Source organism: Chrysemys picta, chromosome 23 (assembly GCF_011386835.1).
Source record: "Chrysemys picta bellii isolate R12L10 chromosome 23, ASM1138683v2, whole genome shotgun sequence".
Classification (NCBI taxonomy): Eukaryota; Metazoa; Chordata; order Testudines; family Emydidae; genus Chrysemys; species Chrysemys picta.
The window spans coordinates 8,080,419-8,100,006 of record NC_088813.1 but is presented as its reverse complement, the minus strand read 5'-3'; the positions used below and the strand labels follow the sequence as shown (position 1 = coordinate 8,100,006).

The 19,588-nt window shown below is 39.6% G+C and overlaps 1 protein-coding gene across 50 annotated transcripts in view; it reads left to right on the top strand.

Annotated features, from left to right (window-relative positions):
• The window catches only part of EPB41 (erythrocyte membrane protein band 4.1), a 159,187-nt gene that overhangs the window by 69,304 nt on the left and 70,295 nt on the right, over positions 1 to 19,588 (top strand). For 28 of the 50 annotated variants that reach the window (XM_065576694.1, XM_065576695.1, XM_065576692.1 and 25 more), the window contains 4 exons: positions 4,669 to 5,129; positions 9,043 to 9,273; positions 12,451 to 12,555; positions 17,147 to 17,189. In XM_065576694.1, coding sequence (XP_065432766.1) covers positions 4,669 to 5,129; positions 9,043 to 9,273; positions 12,451 to 12,555; positions 17,147 to 17,189 — 840 coding nt within the window. Of the gene's footprint in view, positions 1 to 4,651; positions 5,130 to 9,042; positions 9,274 to 12,450; positions 12,556 to 17,146; positions 17,190 to 19,588 lie in introns of all 50 variants that reach the window. The other 22 variants (XM_065576671.1, XM_065576706.1, XM_065576700.1 and 19 more) reach the window with 2 other exon arrangements.

Genomic DNA, 19,588 nt, shown 5'->3' with positions numbered 1-19,588 from the left:
AAATGAAATCAATGGGAAGTAGCTACAAAGCACATTGTTTTGGCCGCCAGACCAAAACATAACTCCTAATTAACCCCTTCTCTCCTGAATATGGATTCATCTGTGCCGTATGCTCATTCTGTATTATATAGGAGTGTCAGCAGTGCAATTAAACACCAACTCTTCAGGGATGTACCCAGTGAGTTGGCCATTGGTGGAAGTGTGTGTTTTTGTCCAGGGTTTTGGGCAACACTGAATTGGTTCAACACTAGTTCTTGCCTGGCAACTCCTGTCATAATATCTAGTTTGTAGCTGTTAAAGTTGGACTAACAACATTAACTTTGATTTTTCTCTGCCTCTGTTCGTGGGTGGAATTTTGTATTGATTTGACAAGACTTGAAAAATTTGAAAGACAACTGTTGTTCTAGCCAGGTATCATTCCAAAACTTGTAGAGGAATAGAGACGTGACTCAGTTGGGGTCCAAGAGTACAGGGTGGGTATCTTAGGCCCCATGTGTGTTTGCTTTTCCCGTCTCTCATACATCATGCCTTGCTTGTTTTGCTGCACATAGGGCCCGCAAATTGAAACACATTGATATGTAATTTTTGCTGCTTCCCCCAGCAAGCGAGTAGTAGCAGCTGATGAAGACAAGTATTGCCAGTTTTATGTTGCTGCTGTTGAGATTTCATTGTCCATTTTCCCCTACCAAATCCTCTATCAAGCTACAGAATACTAGACCTATTTAAAAAAAAAAATCCTACAAAGCATATGTATAAGCTCTCCTTTTACGTATATATGAGTTACATTAAAATTTATCCTTTTGATCTACATTATTCAATACCACACTTCACATACCCTCTTGCAAGTAGGTTGTGCCAACTGGCTCTAACTGTAGAAGAAGAGGGTCCATTGTGTTCTGTCTGGACCTGTAACAATCTTTTAAAAAACACGTTAATTCAACAGACCTGTAAGTTACCCTAAGATCAGATAACTTAGCAACAACATAAATATTACAAATGAACCTCACCCTGGAATTCCCACTCGAGTGTCTCTGGCTAGTCATATCAAATCACCTTACAGGTGAGAGAAGAGAAAATGGGATTTGTAGTGCACCCTGGAAGCTAAGAAAACTGTCTCATAGGATAAGGTGAGCAAATGAGTTCCAAACGTTAGGGTGGGGGGAGCTAGCTAACAGACAGTGTCCTGTCTCTCTTATACCACTATGCCTCCACTGACAGCAAGTGTGGTAGCATTTCACAGGGACGCAGTTAGGGCCCACTAGCACACACTTAACCTCTGAAAGGAAAAAAAACAGTAGGTTATAGCTGTGCAATATTTATTGTTGGTGTTAAAATAACCCACAGTTGACTGTCAGATTCCAGACTTTTTGCAGGGCTGATTATTGGAAAGTTAAACATTAGCCTCCTCTTTGTAAACTGAAGAAATCTGAGATATGCTAGAAGACATTTGAGTCAATAAATTGGAACGCCAATGTCATTTTCACTTTCCATAATTTAACCACACTTTTTTTTAAGGAACGGTCTTATGCTGTATTTATCCTGCTGGCTTGAGAGAACAAGGAGAAAAGTGCAGATGGGAATTACTAAATTATTTGAAACAAACATTAGATATGAAAGGACATGCTTACCATGCTGTTCCAGGATGGCAGCAAGGTACAAAGGGGTCGGATCTAAGTCATCACAAATCTCTAGTTCTGCTGTCCTTACCTCATTCTTCTATTTAACATTTTCTCTTTTGAACATATTTAAGGGGGCTTTTCAAAACTCTCACAGCAGAAGGCATTGTGCACACACAAGGTTTTCTCTATGGCTGTGCTTAGCATTGATTTATATTTTAATTGCCTAGTTAAGAATACTAAATTATGGAATAAGGAAAATTTTAAATACAGCATTAAGCTTCAGTGTAGGTAATGAGTGGTGGGAGATTTTAAGAGAGTGGGGTGGAAAGGAGAGAGAGGCAACTATTTAAGGATTCAGACTTCTTGAAATGTAATCTTGGGAAGATTTTTAAAACCAGCCTGAAATGATGGTGAAAGGTTAAATCTTGTCTAGTCTGCTGTTTGTTGGGAGCACTCCTTTGATGTAGACTTATGGGTGAGTGGGGAAAACTGTTTTGATTCCTGGAGCCTGCTGCAATGCAAAGCAAACCTCCATTGACTGGACTAGATGGCTCAGTGCAGCCATTCCCAAACTGTTTTTTCCCCCAAGCAAGCACTTTCTGGTGGTCCATGACTGCTCCTGTGTTGCTTGTTTCCAGCTACTGAATCACATTAAAGGAAGCTAAAAATACATTAAATACTTGAGAAATTGCCGTAATCCATGGTGGTGGTATTAGATCACTGGTGGAGCAGGAGATGGTCCATCAGTGGCAAGGATAGGTATCCACAAGACACTATTAGAATATGATCCACTTCATGAAAATGTTTGAGAACACCTGACTCAGGGGATTGCAATAGGGTATGGAGCCTGTCACTTATTATGGATTGTCGGTTCAAATTCATCTAAGGTGAATAGCAACAGAGTTTTTTTTCCCCATGGGATGGTAGCTCACTGGTCAATGTAAAATAAGTTCAGTGGGGATTTTGGAGAGTCTCAGTCCAGCTAACAGCTGTGTTACTACAGAGGTGTTCACATAGCAGAATCCTCCAGCACCAGTGACCACTTGATTTGCAGCCTCAGCTAAAAGGACAAAGACTGGAACTACACTCCTTCATCCAGTTCCCCAGAGATAGTCCCTTCAGGTCAGGGCTGAGATATCTTGTATTGGAGGGATGATGAGGGAAAACTTGAATTGCTGCTTGTACTTGTTGGCTTGTAGTAGAGGACTTCCTCATCCAGGGCACCTTTCATGAGCAATACGTTCTCAGAGCAAAAGAACCCACAACATACTGGTGTTTAAATAATGGTGACCTATTTGAAACAAATTTTAAAATGGGCTTTGTATAAGAGACTTGTAGTAGTTGCACTATGCTATCTCAGCTGTTTGGAACAGTAGACATGTATTGTACAGAGTTGCAATATTTTTGGGACAATCAGTATTCAGTGGTGTTTGTATCTGTGGTTGAAAACTTCAAAAACTTTAGTTTTTGTTTTTAAATCTGAAGCATTTTGATTACTGTGGGAAAACGAACATTTTACATTTTTTCAATTTGGGAAAAGTTTTGTATGTTAAGTGTGGTAATGCCTAAATGGGTGATGTCTCGAATGTTTCTTAATTCTAAATGAGAACTTTAAATAAATGTTTCTACTTAAGTTTTGGGCTAGAAGGGATTGAAACAGACATGTTTGCCCCATGTAAGCAATGGTAATTTGTTACTACAGATGCATGTGATATAACTCTCAAAGATTAGTTCTATCCCCTTCAAAGCATGATTATTTCAGGTCCTCCTTATACTTTAAATAGATACGCTCTTCATGTGATTTCCATCTCTTTGTGTCAACAGCCAGGCTGAAGTTGAAGTAAACATGGCATCAGATTAGTAAAATGGACTCCCAAAAAAAACCTGCTGTCCATTAGCGGGATAAATGCATTTGAGAAAGCCTTTGCAGTTTAAATTTGAGACTTCTTTTTGCCCATGCAGTGCAAGTATCATTTCTAAATGCCAAATTCCTTAGGTTTCCACAGCTTAGTTTACTAAAACCAGATTGCTTACAGGCAAAGTTGTTTAGTTGAAATAGGTATATTTTAAACTTGGCCTCCATAAGCACCATTCTGAGTACTTCTGTATAGTAATGCAATAATCAATCTAGGTTGGTAGAGGAAACGAAGGGGTTTATGTATTATCACGTCTTAAATTTAATATTTAGATTCTTTAGTCTGTTACAGGGACACAAATTTTTGGTAGGACCTGAAATTTGTTGTAGTAGTAAAACTTTTCATCTTTTGCAGAGTGTTGTTGCCTGTAGGTGGTGTATCTTTGGGAGGTTTTTCTTCCGAAACTTCCTGTTTACACCATTTTTTTCCAGTTATGTATCTCAGGAAGCGAGATACGGCTGCCACAGAATTTTTGCATAGGATGTTACTAAGAGGCTTGTTTAGTTACATGTCTGTTTCCCCCTACTCCCTTCCCACAAAACGGCACTGGGACAAAGTTTTACTGTAGGGTGAAAAAGAAGACTCGAAAGAAGTGTAAAGCTAGAAATGCTAAGAGAAGTGCACTTTTATTTCTACAAACCTCATTATTTGCTTTTGTTTGTCTTCTGCAGTTGTCACACTAGAAATATCTCGCATTGACTATTTTGATTAGGCAAGATGGCTGCAATTTTAACTGTGGTGCATTCTAAGAGCCGTGGAAAGGAAGTACTAAGGAAATGACACTTGCAGTACCAGAGTTAAGCAGAATTGTTCATGTATCTGAAACCCATTTATTAGTATAATCCTCACTGTAGAAGGTGTGTGAGTAGACCTGGATGAAGAGGTCTTTCTTTTTTGAAAAGACTACACTAAGCCAAGGCTAGTTTTACATATGAGTGTGATTTGTCAGTGATAAGATTGCTTTGTATATAAAGCTCTGTAGGGCTACAGACCAGAGAGAGCAGCTCTCAGGAAGTGGTGCTTGGAGTGCTTGCTGTTTGATTTACAATGGCTAAATGCATGTGTAAACACTGAAGAAATATTATTGTTTACTTTTTTTAAAAATCTCTGTTACAGTTTCATCATGACAACAGAGAAGAGTCTAGTGGCTGAGGCCGAGAATCCTAAGCAACAGCAGCAGCAAAAAGAGGAGGAGGGAGCTGCTGACATACAGAAGCAAGAGGCGTCTCTGGAGGAGGCTTCCCAACAGGCATCGGAGGGGCATAATCAAACGGGACAGAAACAGAAGGCATCCAACGGCGATACCCCCACACACGAAGACCAGAGCAAGAACAAAGAGCGCTGCACTTCAGAGAGTCGGGGGCTGTCACGCCTGTTTTCATCATTTCTCAAAAGGCCCAAGTCTCAAGTTTCTGAAGAGGGCAAAGAAGGGGAGACTCCACAAGAGAAAGGTGAAGGAGGTCAGAAAGAGACAGATCTAGGAGCCAGTCCTGATGAAGAAATCCTACTGAAGGCCCCAATAGCAGCTCCTGAACCTGAACTCAGGACTGACCCGTCTTTAGATCTTCATTCACTAAGCAGCGCAGAAACACAGGTAAACAAACAAAGTGGATTTGGATTCTCTTTGGCTTCCTAATCAGCTGGCTCTTGTAGTCAGGATTATTTGTCAGGTTAAGTAAGGAGTAGAGGTTTGTAATCCTCCTATGTTAGATTTGATCAATGAGAACCCACAAGATTCTGAAAAAACCCTTTTTGGAACTTCTAGTATTTCACAAAGCAGCAAAGAATCCTGTGGCACCTTATAGACTAACAGACGTAGAGGAGCATGAGCTTTCATGGGTGAATACCCACTTCTTTGGATGCAAGGGTGCATCCAAAGAAGTGGGTATTCACCCACGAAAGCTCATGCTCCTCTACGTCTGTTAGTCTATAAGGTGCCACAGGACTGTTTGCTGCTTTTACAGATCCAGACTAACATGGCTACCCCTTTGACAGACATTATGCTACATCTGACACTTCCTGCTCTTACGTTTTTGTATTCTGCAGTGTGATCTGCTGTCTAATACTTATTCCTACTGTTTTAATCATAATAAGTTTAATCTTCAAAGCATTATATAAACACTAACAAAAACTCCTAAAACACTTAAAAAAAAAAATATTCCTCTAAGGCAAGGAAATTTGTCAGTCGGGATTAGAACTCAGATTACACTCTATGAAAGTTACTTTTAATGCTCATTTTTAAATATTCTGATATGTACACTATGGGTAGAAGAAAAGTCAATAGAAAACACATCATGGAAATTACAGCTGTGTTCAGCAGAAAACAAACAGCAAAACAGACTTAAGTGCAAGCAACACAAGTGACAGTTCAGAACCTCCTGGACCTCAGTTCAGTTTACATCTTTCTCCCACCAGTGTGTTAGGCCCTGTTTTTTCTGTGGCCCCACACGTACTTATATTAATCACTTTGAGCATATATACTGGGGATTTAAAGAGAGCCTAAGGACTTTGTGTCCAACTACTAGTCATTTTGTGGTTCCCTTAGGCGCCTTAAAAATCCTAGCCTTAAATGCATAGACCTCGGAGCTTTAAAGGTAGGTATTATCCCCATTTTACTGATGGGAAACTGAGGCACAGAATGTTAATAGCCAAATGTTCAAAAGTGGCCTGTGGTTTTAGGTACATCACCTCTTGGCTACTGGACATGAAATACAATGGGCTTCTTTCTTTTTCTTTCCTACCAGAAGTGCTAAGTATCTGCAACTCGAGTTTAGCTGGCATTGTGGTTGCTCAGCATTTGAAAGAGTCAGGTCCAGGTTGTTTTGAGTTGGATACCTAAAGTTGATGGCTGTTTCTGAATAATTTAGCCTGGGTATCTCACCCAAGCAAGTGTATATAGAGCCGGGAATAGAACCCAGGTCCCTTAGTTCCCAGCCCAGTCTGCTGGAGGCAGTGATATCTAGTGGACAGACTAGTGCTGCTTGTCAGTGGTGTAAATAGGAAGCTAACAGCTATAGTAACTCCTCACTTAATGTCGTCCCAGTTAACGTTGTTACGTTGCTGATCAATTAGAGAACATGCTCGTTTAAAGTTGTGCAATGTTCCCTTTAAATGTTGTTTGGCAGCTGCCTGCTTTGTCCACTGCTTGCAGGAAGAGCAGCCTGTTGGAACTAGCTGGTGGGGGCTTGGAACCAGGGTGGACCGGCAGCCCCCCTATCAGCTCCCCGAAGTTCCCTGTGCAGCAGGCGCCCAGCAGGCTATCAATTGCTGGGCAGTTCAGCTGTCTCTCCCTCTGCCATGTGCTGCTCCTGCCCTTTGCTTTGGAGCTGCTCCCAGGAGCCTCCTGCTTGCTGTGCAGAGGGGGGCGGGAGAGGGGTGCTAATGTCAGGGTGTCCCCCTCCCCCTGCTCTGGTCCCCCCGATCCTGTACCTCACCTCCACAGAGTGAGTGTGTGTGGGGGGGACACACGACAGGGCTCAGGATGGAGGAAGCTTGCTGGCAGCTGCTGCTGTCTCAACTTGCTGATGTAGTTAAAAAGGCAGTGTACTTAGAGTGGGGTCAGTGTACTTAAAGGGGCCGTGTGTTTCTCACATAGGGTGTGTGTGTGTGTATCTCTCTCACACACGCGCGCGCACATACACACACGGTGTGTCTCTGTCACTGTCTGCCGTGCTGTGTCTCCTCCCTCCATTTGTGCTGCCTTGTAGAGTGTGAGGGTACATTAAACAACAATGTGTTAATCATTGAGGGCTCAGCCAAATGCTAGTTCATCATTTAGCTGTATGGCATTCCCTGGGAAATATCCCACCCTCTTCCACCGTCTGACTCCACTGCCTCAATCAAGCTTCACAATCATCATTGCTGTGTACAGTATTAAATTGTTTGTTTAAAACTTATACTGTGTGTGTGTGTGTATATATATATATGTGTGTGTGTGTATATATATATATATATATATATATATATATCTGTGTGTATATCTATAGCGAGAGAGAGAGACACTGACTTTTGTCTGGTGAAAAAAATGTTCCTGGAACCAACCCCCCCCAATGTATATTAATTCCTATGGGGAAATTGGATTCGCTTAACATTGTTTCATTTAAAGCAGCATTTTTTAGTAACATAACTACAACGTTAAGTGAGGAGTCACTGTAGTTTCTTTTGACTTGAGGACTTTATGAAATTTCCACTTCAAATTGTATAGCATTGCCAAACCAAACATTCAGAAATCATGAGTTAGGCTCCCAAAAATCATGAGATTAAAAAATAATAATTGGGGGGGTTCTTATTTGCCTTTTGGTTTCTGAGCCTTTACAATACACACTGCTTTAGTTTTTAAAAAAAGTTTCTATCCCTCATGTTAGCAGAGAGAAGCTTGAAAATATTAACTGAGATTTTTATGTAACCACTTGACTCCAGGAGCTGGGCCTTTAAGCAAAACAAATACTGTGCATGAGGTTTGCAATAAAATTGTAGGCATTTGGTACACTGAGTATATGTGAACTTGTGTAAAAACAAGCCCCAAAAACGGTCAGTGCATATAAGCTAATTTTGACTATAATGTTTAAAATTAGTATTAATGTCCTTTTAAATCCTGACTCTTAACAGATATTTCTACTGTGAAACCATTTACGTGCAGTGTCCTGTTGTAAAGCGTCTGGGCCAGCATTTGTGTCCAAAGCCGTCCGATTCTCTCTCTGATTATCCTATCTCTGTCCTAGCAGAAAGCAGCAGTCTGTGAACATTGATCAAATTTAAATAATTGCAGATACTAAAGCATGTGTTGGCACAATGGCATGAAGGCAGTCTTCCATTTTTACTGTCACTCAGAACACAGGAAGACTGATTAGAATGTTGGATCCCAAAATTAAATTCTGCATTATGTGGGTAGGTTTATTGTGATGAAAACTGAGACACATTCTCAGGGCTTCAATGGAAATGTAGAAAGGACTGTTTTACAGTGAAACAATTCTAGGAAATTGCTTGTTTTTATGGATTAGCTGAGCATTTTGCCTGAAAGATTGAGGGGTCAGATTGGAAAAATGTCTCTCCAATCTAAAATGAGATGCCACTAATAGTAGATTAAACAGGTCTTCATAATATAATCAACCCTGTCCCTTCTGACATGCTTTGATAAACTAATAGCTAATGAGACTGATTTAAATTTTCATTAGACTTCAGAATTAACATGCACTTGAACTGAATAACTATCAGTTGACATTTGAGCTGTTGTTTCAGATTCTTTGCAGACTTGGGCAGACATCACTGCATTGGTTTACATTTAAATGATCTTCAATGAGAAGGGCTAGAGATGTAGTTTACAATTTCTTTTTCTAGACTTTAGAGCACAAGATACAGCACCAGAGAAAAACTCGAGGTTGCTGAGCCACTGTGAGGTGGCCCACTTTGATCTCTAATGGGATTTAATCACCTACAGTACATTTATGCTGTATGACACTACTTGTTTGAAACATGTAAGTAATAAATATGGTGTTGTGGGATTTCAGCCTGCTCAGGAGGACAGGAGAGAAGATCAAGACCCAGAGAGCAGAGACCTTGAGATTAAGGAAGGAGACGGAGTGCAGGAAGAGTGTTCCAAGGCAGAGTTGAAAAGAGAGAACCCTGAGACAAAAGCAGACCAAGAATTAAAAGCCACCCAGAAATCAGTAAGAAGACACAGAAATATGTACTGCAAGGTTTCCTTGCTGGATGACACCATTTACGAGTGTGCTTTGGATGTAAGTGCCATTCAGTCTCTTAAAATGGGTGGCGGGGGGAGGGTTTGGAATTGGGTGATGCTGCCAATTAAGTAAATGGTTAAACTCCATTGGAGTAGGACTTCTGCCATGAACCATAACAATTATTTAAGATATGATAAGAATGTGGGGCACTTTGGACATTGGAAAAAAAAATCCAACATCTCTATTTGGGGGATTTTTTTAAAATGCCGTCATCTCACTTGCCGATGCTTTCTCCTTCATTTGACCCTATTTCTGATACTCCAGGCTTGAGTGTATATATAATTTTACATCCTTTTAAGATTTGATTATAACTCTAAATAATATTCAGATCAGAGCCAGAACATGTTTCTTATCAGCTGGATTTGTGTGCTTTGCTGGCTTTTCACTCAGAATACCTTGGAAACCTAAGATCACGTGCTGCTGACTAGTGACAGGAAAACAGTTTCAGCAAATCACCACAGGAAAAAATGAGATTATCACCACTTAAACTTGGTCAAAATACTTATTTTTGCTTTGTTCTTTCAAATTCTTCCTTCTCATATGAGCTATGCCTTGAAAGAGTTAGCAGGCATGCTTAATGGGCACCTAACAATCAGTTAAAATCTGATAACCATCAGTTGTATTTCATCCAAGTCTGTCTTAATCATTTATCTAAGCCACAATCCTTCCATCAGTATTTATAGGAATTCTTACAAAGGGTGATGGTAGCACTGCCACCAGGCCAAACCCTGGTTCTGAACACTCGTTCTTAATTATCAGATTTTGGGTTTTAGTGGTTGTGAAAGGGTTGCTTCTATTCCTGTCATTAGAGTGTTGCAGTTGCCTTAGTTTTCCATTAGGGGGAACTACGTACAAAATGACAAATTCCGAAACTCTCTCCCTTTGGGTGTAGTTTAACAAGTCTTGACACAAATGCATCCCAACACAAGAAGCCTCTCCTTTCTACGCCATCTGCTCAAGCTTGATTCACCCTTCTGTTTCAGATTCTGTAAACTGTCTCTTCGGCCTTTACAGCCCTCTCACTATGGTCTGAGTTACCTTCTGTCCTTGTATCAGAGGTTTGTAAGTTCTCCCTTTAGGTTAAGGGATTCACCCCTGGGTGCATGGATCCAAGGCAGTCTTTTCCTCACCACACCTGCCTTGTAAGCCGATCTATGTCCTACCCCTGTCCACTCCCCGCTCCCCAGGGGGCAGCTGGGACCCTATGTAAAATGTGGGGGTGCTGCAGCACCCCCTGCACCCCTAGTTCTTGCTCCTATGAAAATAAGGTTTAAGCATGCCCTTCAGGTTGATGCTCAGTAGACAATTGTGGACACAGAGATACTGTTTACATCAAAATGTATGTAAAATATAAGCCCAAACATTGGTGGAGCCAGGCCCACATTCCAGAATATTGGTGGAGCATGGGCACCATGGGCCCATATAACTCGCCACCTATGGGGCCAACATGCCCTTTTATGTGGGTATGTAAAAATTGCTAGTAGAGCTACAATGTCTAGCAGTATTGTTCAGAACAGAAATAGCAGTAAACAAATAATGTTTTTAGCATCCCCGTTAAATCGATTTCAGAAGCTCTGCTCAGTCCCCTATTGATGAAAGGTTTTTGGCTGTATGTGTTTTTCATATATATCTCATAGGATGATCCCAGTGTCATAGAAATAAGTCAACAGAAATCTAATTCAACATCTGAGTACTAGCTCAACACATAAACAATCTGGCATTTAGTCTTTGAGACATAATGAGCTAATTAAGCCCTGAACCCACTGGTTAAGTCTAGTTGCTCATTTGTGACCCGTTTAGGTTTCTAGGGCTTCTTGTGCAAAGCAATTACCTTAGATGACCCTGTACAATTAGGTCAGTGCATCAGTGTTTGTGTAACAGTGTTGCTGCCATTGCTATCACATGGGATGCTTCTGGTAACATAGTTTTATGTCCTAGCGATGGTGAGGAACGTGGTTGGGGCAAAACCTTATCCGATCACAAGAAATAGCTGACCTTTTAAGGGAAGGCCTGGGACAATTATGTAGTTGAAGCCTAAAAAATTGTTTGCTGCAGTTTGCAGTTTCTTAGCTGTAGTATCCCTGGAGCTGTAAATCCCTTCAAGCTATAGCTTCTCTCTCTGTGCCTTTCTCTCTCTCTGCCAGTCTGATTCTCTTAAAACATCTAAAGCTTAAATTATTGAGATGTCCATTGTTTCTCTAGAATGTTTGATAGAATCTAGTTGTCAGGACAAGTGTATGTGGATTAGACCCAGTCTGAAATTTTGTTGAACTCTGCTATATGGCAGATATTTAGATTTAATTTTTAATCTCTTTTTAATTTAAAATGAACATATTGTAGCATTTAAAGTAGTTTTAAAATGAAAATACAGTGGGTCAGAAGTAATTTTTATTTCCTAGGGAGCTTCTTGTGGTGTTGTGCTTATTCTTGTTCCGAAAGTGGTGGTGTAATGAATGCCTAAATAAAAATCAAACAAAAAACCTCCCCAAAGTGTAGTATTTAAATAACACTTCATTTCAGAACATTTAGAAAAAAACTAAATTAATCATAAAGACAGATAAATATTATTCTCATTTTAAATGGGAATACTGAGGCAGGGAGCTTGTGATTGGAAGTCGGTGGCACAGCTAGGTTCCTAGCTCCCAGTTCTATGCTTAATCCACTAGATCATGCTGTGTCCCAAAATAGCATCAGAATAATAGGTGCTATTTCCAGTCCCAAGTCTCAGTCTGGTCACCACTTGATAAACCAAGCATTTTGTACTGCCACCTATCACTGTAGCATAAGTACCATCTCGAAGCATTTTACAAACACTTAAGCCCCACAACACCTCTTTTGGGTAGAGAATAATTATATACCCATTTTTTGAGATGGGTAAACTGATGTGCAGATAAAATGACTTTCAGGATGCTTAGTCAGTATGGTCAGGAACAGAGTCTACATCAGTTTTAAACACTTCCCCAATAATTCGGGTTTGCTGTATTTGAATTTCCTATCTGATGCTCTTGCCTGTAAAGTGAAATACTTGGCCATAAATTGCTGAGCCAGTCAGTACCCTTTCTTTTGCTCAAGAATCCAGCCCTCTTCAGTGACTATGTAGAGTGGGAGAGTTATTTGGGGGGAGAGGAGAGGCAAAAAGCAATGTATAATATAGAATCTGTTACTTATTTGCAGAAACATGCCAAGGGTCAGGATCTGCTTAGAAAAGTATGCGAGCACCTCAATCTTCTGGAAGAAGACTACTTTGGACTGGCCGTATGGGACTCTCCAACTTCCAAGGTAAGAAGGTGCTTGTGGAACTACAGTCAGCAATCAAAAAAACCCAAAACGCTTCTTGATAGATTATTGTCTCCAAAATGGGAAGTGTGTAGCATCCCAAAAAATTATGCTTAATCTAGCTATATTTTTATTTTTTCCCCATGTGTGAAAGACCTTTTCTAAGAACTGGCAAAGTGTGTGAATTGTAAGAGTAACGATACTGTGAATAAAACAGAAACTACTATAAAATAGGACAGTGTGGGCTTTGCTAATGGAGGGGAGCAAAACGAACTTGGAAAAATCTATTCTAGAGGAACGAAGCCACATGCAAAATAGATTAGACTAGACTCTGGTTTCTTTCTTTCTCTCTCTCTCTGTATTATAAATATACAGCAGAAGAACTCATGGATTTAAGTTATCAGAAGTGTTGGAGATTATTAGGGTTTTTCCTTTAAAAAAAAAAAATTGTGGTTTACAAAATAGAGTGGATAGGATAGAGGAGTAGATACTTAAGATGTGGAGGAACCTGAGCACAAAAGGAAATCGGAGAATTTCTTCATAGTCATAAATTATTCCATGTATGTACTAAAGGCAATAAGAGGAGCAATCAACTTCTGTTATTTTGGGGGTAAATAAGCATGTTTGATTTAGCTGTTAACTTGAGTCAAGTGTATGTAGATTGGCATCTCTCATCTCAATTTCTGAAGGGTCCCGTGTTCATTTTCTTCCTCTTCCTGACTTGTCTGTCACTGTTATGGCTGACTCTTAGTGATTTAGCCTTAGGTTTGTTTTGTTTTATTGATCAGGCAAGTGCTTCCTTCTTCACTGTCATGGGTATACCTCTGATATGTATCAATATTATGACTGGAAACAACTTACTCCCTGCACCCTAGTATTCTGCGGTACAATACTGGCTGTTCCAACTTCATAAAAAATGGAAAGAAATGTAAGTGGTTCCAGATTTAACAGTGTGTTCTGTGCGCACACAAGGGAATTATTTGGATAAGTCCCATGGAGTTGCATATATAAATTCCACTCCTGTCCTGTGTGTAACCGAGGAAATAGAGTTAGAAAATTTTTAGTTACATTTGGTTTTCTACAGGAAAACACTAAATGGAAACTGTCAGTTTTCATCCATGCTTATTTGTGATTAGTTGAACTAACCAAATAAGCGTGTAGCCTTCTTGGAGCACTTTCCCTTTAGAGTGGAAAAATGTCACAGGAGAATGGCTCCAGCTGGCCTGACCATCATTGGAAAAAGTCCCTGGAGCTCTTGTCAGCATTTACAAGATTTGGTGGGAGGCCATTCTGGATTAATGTTTCAAGCTGAGGCTTGTCACTGACAGAAGGGAAGGAAAATACTAAAAGTGTAAATATTTAGTGAGGCAATGCAATTTTTAATGTATTTGCTGAAAATAAGTTAAATTCTTCATACTGAAACTCAAATTGGTCAGTTTTACTTTGTTTTTGTTTAGATTTATGCAGCGTCATTGTCATGCATTGTTATTTTAACCCGCTTGTGTGTTCTTTAACAAATCAGACTGCCTGACATAAAAGTTAAGGCCTTGTTTAGTAAAAATTAAGCCTACCTGGGGATTGATTTCAAATCATTGTCTGACTTGAAATGTATTTAAAGACTTTTCATAGCTTATGGTCAGTATTCTGGCTACCTCCCTGTTTCACATATTGGAATCATTTATGTTAAACTGGTTTACTATGGTGGGATGAAGAAATTAGACCATTAAAAGATTCTTTAAAAGATGCAAAGAAAGATTCTTCTTGTGGACAGTTAACAGAATGATGGCTTTCATGTCAGCTGAAGTCTCGTTTTTATTTTCTTATATTTAGAATTTGATTTCATTCTTGCAGTAAGGGGTTGTTTACTCCATACTTGATGGAATCTACTATATGTAAGGTTTCAGAGTAGCAGCCGTGTTAGTCTGTATCCGCAAAAAGAACAGGAGTACTTGTGGCACCTTAGAGACTAACAAATTTATTAGAGCATAAGCTTTCGTGGGCTGTAGTCCACGAAAGCTTATGCTCTAATAAATGTGTTAGTCTCTAAGGTGCCACAAGTACTCCTGTTCTTTTTATTATATGTAAAACATTGTTAGATATTTTTCAAGGCAGAAATGTCAAGCTGTTCAAGCTAAGTCTTTTAACCAATGTATTTTGTGTTGTGGGAAGAAAATTGCCAGGTCATCATTCTCTGACCACTTCCCCTTTTGTCTGCCTCTCTTGGTATCCATTACTTTTGAGTCAAGCAGGCTTCCTTAGGTTTGGGACAGGAGGAGCGGAAGAAAGCAAATTGCATTGTCGTCTTCGAAAATGGAATTATACACCTGCTTTTTTAACTCGCTTGATGTCTGATTCGGCGTTGGCTGCTGTAATTTCTTACAGACGGCAACGAGTGAGGGAACACAGATAGTAGCAGGATTGTTTGGTGTCGGAGATTTATTGTCACTTAAAACCAAGAATGAGAGAGTTAAACAGCTGTTGGATATAGATTTTAATCCCAGTCTGGAATAAACTATTAATGTTTGCAGCCACCTTTTGCTCTTTTGAGATAATTGCCTTATATATCTATATATCTTTCTGTTTAATGGAGCGTAAACTTCCAAGTTTGACATTCCCTCCAGTACTACAATACTCTTTAAAAAGCGCCTTCACCTAGTTATTTGATTTACCAGCTAAAGTGTTTTTAATAAGAGTCTTCAACAAACCAACATTTGAACCTCCTCCAAAATGATAGCTAGGGTTTGATGGGAGAGAGGGGTGTGTGCGTGCGCACGCACATACACATGAAAATATTATACCTAAATATTTCTACCTTCAGAAATAAACCAACAGTGACTGCAAGGAAGGGCACTTTCATCCTCTGTTTTTCCAATGTGGGAAAGTGAATAGAGGGACTGTTTAGCACTGAAGGAGTTTATATTGGAGTTGATACTAGTCTGAAAGGGAGAATTGTTTCCCACTGATTCATGAAACAGCGTTGGATAAGAGTATCATTAATTACCAAACCCCTCATTGTCTGTTGGATTAGACAGACAGGATGAGTTCCATGAATGCATGACTGCACTCGGGCTGCGTTAGAGCCGGCAGCTAGGCTGTCCCATTCTCATTGGAGAAAACTAACATTTGTAGCATCAGCACTTACGTTTAAAATTGTTATGCTGACAAAACCGTAGACCCCCAAAAATGCTATGTAGATGGACTGTGGGCCTTGTTTTTCATGGGTTTCATAGCACTAGTTGTAAAGATTGGAAGAGTAGAAGAGAGCTGATTTTTAATAATGAATTTAAATTAAACCTATCCACCGTTGTACCAGTAAACATTTAAAGAAAAATGTCCTTTAGGTTAAGAAAGATGAGCTTAGAGGGCTGAATGGGGTGGGCATTCTAGTTTTTCACCTCAGAAGACACAGGTTTACAAATCCTGCTTAGGTCAGATGAACATGAATTTGATGGCTTCATTCTAGCCTCTAGAAGATGATTATCAGTATTGCACTGTCTTCATACAGTGTATCATAACTGATCGCTTCTGCTAAGAAGAGGCTCGAGACGGAGATGTTTCAGGTTATAACTGAAGGAGGAGCATTGGCAGGACTGTGAAATAATTTCACTGGCATCGGTTTTGCACCACCTCCTTGCTCCCCAAAAATACAAATAAAGGAGCTGAATTACGGGCAGCTGAGGAAACTGGATAAAAATGTCTAAATATATTCTCTCCTCAAGCTAATTCTCAGAAATATGCCTTTTTTTATATATATAACGACTATCACCCCCCACCCCGAACTGTCATGATAGGTGCTAAGTTTTTGCTATCATCGCAAATATCTTCACTTATTCCAGTGATTGATAGGACTGTCTTTATTAAAGACTACACATAGAGGGGCTTAACTTACTATCTAAACATCTGAATGAGTGTGAGCAATACATCTTAAAATGCGGAGGGAGGTGCAGCTGGTTGTGAGAAAATATCAGTGTTAAAACCTTTATGGATCTAATGTCTAGCTCTAGCTTAGACTGTCTGATGCTGGAATTTGAGAGAGATGTAGTTTGCAGTATTTCATCAGAGCATTTATTTTAATGAGAAAACTGAGTATTCTGCACCTTTAGATCCACAGAGAGATGGCTTCCCTTGGAAGTTAGCACTTTATTGTTCAAGGCCGTTGTAGGAGCTCAAATAAATGAAGCTTTTTGTATATAGAGCTTTCATGTCCTTTTGGAATTTTAATTTATCATGTATGCAGTGTATATGTACTAGCTGGCCACTGGGGGACAAAAGTCACGGATGTGAATTCTGCTGCTGTCCTTCACCCCATCCTTTCTCTCTCTCCACTTTGAACTGCATGCAGATGAATGGTGTGATGAGATGCTGAAAAATGGGGAAACTTAGGATGTTGTACATGTGTCTGAGTAGTAGTATAGAGTAATATAGAGGTGGATGGATAGATACTGTACAATATAGACAGTATACACACATTACAACAGCCAGTTCAGTTCACATTTGATAGCTGCTTATTTAGCTGATTGGCAGCGCTGTTTCCTGTGGTGGTTCTTTTCATACTTGTCAACTGTGTGAATTTTACCGTTTTCTCCTCTTACAGACATGGTTGGATTCTGCCAAAGAAATAAAAAAGCAGGTTCATGGTAAGTGGATTGAGTTCATCTTGATCTATTTTTTTTTTTATACTGGTAGATATTTATAGCGTTGGCCTACAATTCAGAGAACCCCCGAAGACCAGTTAGAGTTCATGGAAGGGTGTTTGTCAGGGATCAGCACAAGTTCAAACAGCATGCAGTCCCTCTTTTTACTCTTAATAGTGGCACTTCGGTACAATGAAGAATATCCTACAGTACGTTGTCAGGAGGTAGACAAATGCTGTGCCTCGGTAGTGCAATCCAGAATTAGGCAGATGTCTTTCAGCCTGCTGGTGTCCGGAGGGAGGGGGGCGGGAGAGATGAATGTCATGGAGAACCACTTAAGGATCAATAAGGAGATGGGAATCGGGAAAAGAAAAGTATATGCTGTAGCAAACTTCTGTGGATTCTTCAGAACTGCTCAGGCATCCAAATGGGATATCTGAGTTGAACAAGTGGCTTGAACAGTGTCAGGATGAATGTCTCACAGTATAAGCAGAAATGGACTGTGACTTCTTCTGATATCAGTGTCCATGTAGATCCATTTTCAGAGACCAGTTTTTTTTTCAAAGAATACACACACTCAAGACGTCTCACTGTAGTGAAAGTGAATTTGTGTGTAGGTTTACAGGGAGGAAGAGAGGTATTTCAACAAAGCTATAAACTGAAGAGTATCAGAGGGGTAGCCGTGTTAGTCTGAATCTGTAAAAAGCAACAAAGGGTCCTGTGGCACCTTTAAGACTAACAGAAGTATTGGGAGCATAAGCTTTCGTGGGTAAGAACCTCACTTCTTCTACCCACGAAAGCTTATGCTCCCAATACTTCTGTTAGTCTTAAAGGTGCCACAGGACCCTCTGTTGCTATAAACTGAAGAGGTTCTCTGTGTGGCATAATAGAGGCAAAACTCCATTGGTGTTAATAAACGAACAGCACTGGGAAAGCTTCTTCATTCAGTCATCCATTTTTATTTGTATAATCTACAAAAGCAATTGTTTGTATGCACAGCTTTAGCTGCTTTTCTCCTTTGTGACATTAGTGGTAAAAGTACAATATTATGAGACTGGTGCAAAAACCTACAGCAGGATGATATTTAAAGGAACCCTTTGTTTCACTCAGCTGATTGAGATGAATTTAAATTGTCTTACTAGAAAAATGACATGATTAAGATACAGATCTAAAAAAGGGAACAGTACTTTTCTACAGACAACCCCAGAATGTTTGTGTTCCCCTTAAAATAGATGGAAAGTTGCTCACCGTTATCTTAAACCTATTCATGAATAATTTGAATGTTTCTGGCACCATAGAATGAAAATGGCAGGATTTGTCTCTTAACTCAGTTATGTTATTGGGTAAGAGGCAAATCTGTAAATGGAGTCTGTTTGGTTTCTCCCATCCTCCCCTCTCCCAGCCCCATGTGGGACTTATTAAATCTTTTAAGAAACCAAATCAGGAAAACTTGCCTTCCTGAATTAAGTACCATTTTAAACTATTGAATTAGAGGGTAATGAATGAAGTCGTTATATTTGACTCAGGTTTTTGCAGTAATTTTAGAAATTCCCTACTGAAGCATTTAATGCCTCTGCCCTTCAGGTCAGCTATCTAAGGGCAAAATTGATTATACCCTCCAAGAGGAAATGGTGACCTCATTCTGAACACTTGAAAAAATAAATCTTTAAAGCTACTGCCTTCTTGGTATCTGAACTCTCTGAAGTAAGGAGGGGAGGGGTGAGTTTTAATGTCCACACAATGTAATTATGATTGTAAGGTGCTAGATTGGAACATTATATTTTGTATCTTTTTAATGATTTCACTTTTCAGTTTGTTTAAAAATCTTTATTTTCAAATACAGTATGTCTCCCAGAGAGTTTATGAAAGGTTTCATTTTTGTATAAATTGAAAAATAAACATAGTTTTGCATCTTTGCTTGTTAGATGTGATTTATTGAACAGTGGCTGAGCATGCATTTTGAATATAATTGTAGTACTCCTAGAAGTAAGGCTGATGATACTAACTGGAGCTAAGTACTATCTCTGAAAGTGCTACATAAACCTTGTAATTCAGCTGTACTAAAACATTTCAGTCTTGACCTGCAAAACCCTTGCTGTTTTAGTCCTGGGTGTTTGACTACACATTGACATTTGTACTGAATTTATATGGTGGCTGTGTGGCATGGGCCAATGTTTAACCACTAACCACCTCTTTCTTCTCACCTAAGGGAGATTTAAAACCTGAGTCTTTGGTGGTAAAATGCTAATTCATTAACCCACACCACAGTTTGACCTCTATTCATACTTGATCACATCTATAAAAAGCAAAGAGAGATATGAAGTATTTAATGAGCAGTAGATTCCAAAACAAGTGAATTCCACATTTCTTATATTATCTCAATATGTCCACCTCCACATAGT